Here is a 5,312-nt window from a genome sequence, read left to right on the forward strand (position 1 = left end):
TGAAAAACTGGGAGCTGTTTGTGTTCGGTCCGGCATTTGCCATGGACAAGATGCCAGGACCTGTATGTTTCAGGGCAAAGTTCTCATCCTCAAATTTCTCCCCATAGCTGGACTTGCCGCCTGTGCCATTGTGGCGTGTGAAGTCGCCACCCTGGCACATAAATCCCGGAATAATTCTGTGAAAGCAGGAACCTTTATAACCAAATCCCTTCTCCCCGGTGGTCAGAGCACGGAAGTTTTCTGCCGTCTTTGGAACCTTGTCTGCAAACAGCTCGAAGGAGACACGGCCCAGGGGCTCTCCGTCGGCGGCGATGTCGAAGTACACGGTGGGGTTCACCATGGCTAGTCTCGGGCGGCTTTGGGGCGGCGGCGTCTGCAAAGCCATTAATTCCCTTTTAATGTACATGAATTTTGTGCACCGGGCTACTAGTCCTTTAAGAAAAGGGAAGAATGACTTTGGGGGAGGGGAGGCTCAAGGCCAGTGGTGCTGCCTCCAGCATACACCCAGACGAGGGCCAGTGATCAAACCTGCATCCCAGGTACGTGCCCTTGACCAGAATTGAACCCATGCCCCTTCAGTGCACAGGCTGTCACTCTAACCACTGAGCACACTGGCCAGGTCACTGAGGTCCATTATTATAATGACTTACCATAAATTGCCCTCTGGCTCCAATGACTCACATCTCTCCCACATGCAAAATGCATTCAGCCCCTTACAAGATCCCCATATTTTCAGCCAATTACATCATCAGATTCCAAGTCCATGAATTCATCATCTAAATCAAATTTAGATGTACATGGGGCTTCTAGGGTACAGTTCCTTGGATAGTGCTCATGTTGATCTAGTGACCTATAAAGTAAAAACACAAATTATTTGACCTTAACACATGTAATAGAAAATGGTGAGACAGTGATTAGCTAACCCTCAAGAGACACCTCCATTTTAAAAGGGGGTGAATGAGAGGCACATAGTAGTCACTGTTCCACTGTAATTTTGAAATCTAGCTGGGCATATGTCAACAGTTCCCCCAACTTTCAGGACAAAGAGTGTTCCTTAATTAGGGCTTACTTTTTGCTTTCTGGGAGTGGTTCCCTATGCATTGTTTTCCTTGATTCTTGGCTTCATACTCTGGGCTCTGAGCTTCACCATTTGAGACATCTTCACATTTTTTAAAATAGATTTTAGAGAGCGGAAGGGGGAGAGAGGAAGAAAGGGAGAAGGGGGGAAAGAGAGAGAGAGAGAGAGAGAGAGAGAGAGAGAGAGAAAAATATTCATCGGTTGCCTCCCACATCCAACTGGGGATCAAACCCACAATCTAGATATGTGTCCTGACCAGGAATTGAACCTGCCATCTCTTGGTGTACAGGATAATGCTCCAATCAACTGAGCCACACCTGCCAGGGCTGAGACGGCTTTTCTTTGCAATAACTAATGGATCATATTTACAGCTGTATGCCTTTCTCTACCTGCTTCCTGGTGTGAAAAGTTGGGATCTCAGAGACCTTTTCATTTTGCTGTTTCTTTTTTTTTTTCTTTAATCCAAGTTAGTAATATTTTTTCCAGGATAATTCTCTTTGAAATTGTGTGGATTTCCCATGAATCATGCTTCAAAATCCACTTTCATAATACTTTCCAAGTTATGCCTTTTTCTACTTTGAGTAGATGTCAGTTTGTGTTTGTAACTCTCTTGTTCAGCTGAAAGGATTGACTAAGCATCACCTCAAATCTTCCTAAGATCTAAACAAAAAGCCTCACAGTCACAATCTTGATTCATTCTTTGCCCTGAGACCATTTCTTACTTTGAGAATCTTTTTCCAAGAGACTGTCTTGAAACGTCTATATTGTCTATAAGTTCTTGCAAACCCAATACTTCCTTCTTGAGTTCCTCTTTCCTTACAATATCTTATCATGTGCTGCTTAAAGAAGCCAATGGGAACTTTCAATGTTCTTCCTGAAATTCTCTTCAGCCAGCCCCACAGGTTCATTAACTATATTTTCTGTTCTCCAATATATAATTGTTTCACCACAATATAACACAGATTGCCCTTTCTCCAGCCTCCAATAGCAGTTCCCTCACTTCCCTTCCAGCATTCACATTCTCATCATCCTACCAGCCTCCAGCTGCCACTCAGCCCCAAAGTCAGACTGGAAGTGGTCTGGGTCCCTCTAGGCCAGTGGTTCTCAACCTTCTGGCCCTTTAAATACAGTTCCTCATGTTGTGACCCAACCATAAAATTATTTTCGTTGCTACTTCATAACTGTAATGTTGCTACTGTTATGAATCATAATGTAAATATCTGATATGCAGGATGGTCTTAGGCGACCCCTGTGAAAGGGTCATTCAACCGCCAAAGGGGTCGCGACCCACAGGTTGAGAACTGCTGCTCTAGGCCAAAGGAGAGGCTCTGGCCCAGAGTAAGTGCTCAGTCAATGTGTGACAAATGAACAAGTGAGCATGTGCAATGTATTCTCCTCACTGACCGAGAGGCATGTGCATCAGGAGAGAGAAATCACCCAGCTCCGTCCTATGCCTCATCTCCACCCCTTCACTATGAGCTCTGGCTTTGGTTCCCTCCTCTCCCCACTCACTCCCAAATGTAGGCCACGCCTGGAAGGACACTCTGAGTGGCCACAAATTCCTGCCATTCCACCGTTTGGAGTCATCATGTCTGGGCTACCATGATAAGAATGGGCTCTCTCCTGAGGCCCAGAAGCACAGAAGCTTCATTCTGGAGCCACAGACACAAACTGGTAGCAAAGGACAGAAATCAGTGGTGGGGGTGGGACAGTATGCACAGGAGCGTCACCACTACCATGACCTCTGGCTGCTGAAAGGGCCTTTCCAGCCACAACCCTAGATGGCCAGACTGTGAAGGGCCACAGCCACTGCACATGTGGAAGTGGAGGCCCAGAGAGGAGCCTGTGGTCAGTGGTCAGTGGTCAGTGGCAGAGCCATACCTCGGGGCTGGCAGTTTATCAGTTTCTCTCAGGAAGTCTCTCAGCAGACTCTGACACAGATGGGAAGACTTGCCCCAGACACTGAGCAGAGGGTAAGGGGAAATAGAGTGAGAAAACAGAGAGGGCCCTGCCCCCTCCCCAGGGAACACCCTAACAGAGCCCTCTCCCACCGAAGGCCTCCTGTTAGCTAGGCCTCGGTGAAGCAGGGCCACGCCCTGGGAGTGTCTCTAGGTCCAGAGGTTGCCATGTTTTTCCCCACCGCATTCCTAATGCTCATCCAGTATCCCCACTGGGGTTTTGAGGCAGCCTGGACACAACCTTGACCAGGCCCCAATCCCTTACCCCTCTCCTCTCCTGGCCCTCCCACCGCTTCCAGGCTACAGACCCACACCCACCAAGCTGCCCGCCTGAGTCAGCCCTGAGTGCACAGCCTACACATGCCCTGAGCTCACCAGTCACTCACTCTGTCCCCGCCCCTACTCTGTGCTGGGCCCAGGAGACAGCGATGACTCAGAGCCAGCTCTGCCCTTGGGTCCTTCAGACGTGGACAAATAGCCATTTTCCCTTTGACGAGCAGATTCATGGTTTTCGCTCAGGAGAGGTACAGAGAGCCTGGGAAATGTTGCTCCCTCTGGCTCCAGAGCAACTTTGAGGGCAGAGAGACCCATATCTGAGATCCCCTTCCCCAGTCATCACCTTCCCCCTGGGATTTTCCATAAATCCTCTGGTGAAGAGAAAAAAGGACTAAGAGGAGTGAGGGAGGCCTGGAATGAGGCACTCTCAGACACAGGCACACACAAGAGCGTGCACGCACACAAAGATACACACACACCGATGCACACACACAAATCTGCATGCTTAGACACACAAAGGCATACACAAAGTCACACCCAGATAAAAGCACACATAAACACACTTACCTACATCATCAGGCAGATCTCATGCAAACACGAAGACAATATGGAGGGCACACATACCAAAGCCACAGCACATAGGCACACACAGACACACACATGCAGACAAGTCCACAGCAAGTCCCCAAGCCTCCTGACTGCAATGGGCACATGGATCATGTTGGTTCTACCCAGGACTGGACGGTGCCCTTCCCTGCAGCCTAGGGTTTTGTGGCAGCTGCTGGTTGGGTAGGCTGCAGCCTCTGACAGAAAGAGGGGAAATGGAGATCTGGGGACATCTTCCAAGGAAGGAAGGTACACTCAGAGGGAGCCCTCAGCCAGGCTCAGGGGTGCACCCCGTGGCCCTGGTACAGGGTGGGTCCCAAGAGAAGTGTCAGATGGCATTACAAGCCCAGGAGGGTACAGCTAGCCACACTCCCCCCACTTCAGGCCAGGAAACTCCTACCTAGTGTCCAAATCAAGAGTCTGCTCCCTGGGGTGGTGGCAGGGAGGGCTGAGGGGCTTTAGCTTCTCTCCACCAGCCTCTGCTTCAAGGTAGGACAAAGCCCCCACTGTAACCCTCCCCTGACTCTGCTAGGAATTCCAAACACAGACCTCCAGCTGCAGCCGATTTCCAGGGTGGGAGGCAGAGGGCTGACTCCATGATGCTCAGAGCATTTATAGCCAGTGGGAAACTGCCCTGGGCCTCCCTGACACCAGAAATAAATGATTCCAGCCACAGAAACCCACTCGGACATGGCTGGAATGACCCGCTGGAGAGTGCTTTCACATTGAGGACTTGTGGTGCTAGTGGCAGCCACTGCTGTGAGCCTAGGCAGGGCTATTTGTGCAGCACGGGTCAAATCACACAGCCTGTAGGCCCCAAGACCCCAACAGCCCAAACCACAGCCACCAGCAGCTCAATCAGGGGGCAGGAAGCTGGAGGCCCAGCTTTGTAGACAGCAGCTGCTTGGAAGTAGCTGTCTGTGGACAAAAATGGGGTTTTGTCTTCTTAAACAGAAAACCTAGTTTCTTTTTCTTCTCACATAACTCCAAGGCTGCTGACTAGCTCTAAAAGGAAGAAACAGGCACATGAGTTCCCTGGCTCATGCAAGCCCCCACCGTCGCTAAATCCCCCAAGTGTTTCCAGGAGTCCCAGGAGGTGACTGGCATGTACTCACGGATGAAGCTGGTCAGTTGCTGTATGACAGCTGCAGACTTATTCCTCTTCTGCTAGGGATTGTGTCCACCTGACACTACTACCATTTCCGCTGGGTACTAATATGGGAAAATTGGAGTGGAACGTGTGGTGTCTCTCTGGGCAGGATGGTTCCCGGGCTCTTTGTCTGGTGGGGTCGAAGGATGAAAACATGGACCAAAAATGGTATAGCAAAGATGGAAATTTATTGAGAAACAAGCACAGACTCCTACTTGGGGAGGGGCAAAGAGTCCCACAGCAC

General features: G+C 49.9%; 1 protein-coding gene across 1 annotated transcript; it reads right to left on the reverse strand.

Annotated features, from left to right (window-relative positions):
• Positions 1 to 4: 4 nt before the first annotated feature.
• LOC102751540 (peptidyl-prolyl cis-trans isomerase A) lies at positions 5 to 378 on the reverse strand (the record flags this gene model as incomplete). The annotated part of the gene is made up of 1 exon (XM_006752818.2): positions 5 to 378. A coding segment is annotated over exon 1 (336 nt), but the record flags the coding sequence as incomplete, so codon positions are not given.
• Between the last annotated feature and the right edge of the window lie 4,934 nt (positions 379 to 5,312).

Source organism: Myotis davidii, unplaced genomic scaffold (genome assembly GCF_000327345.1).
Source record: "Myotis davidii unplaced genomic scaffold, ASM32734v1 scaffold171, whole genome shotgun sequence".
Taxonomy (NCBI): Eukaryota; Metazoa; Chordata; class Mammalia; order Chiroptera; family Vespertilionidae; genus Myotis; species Myotis davidii.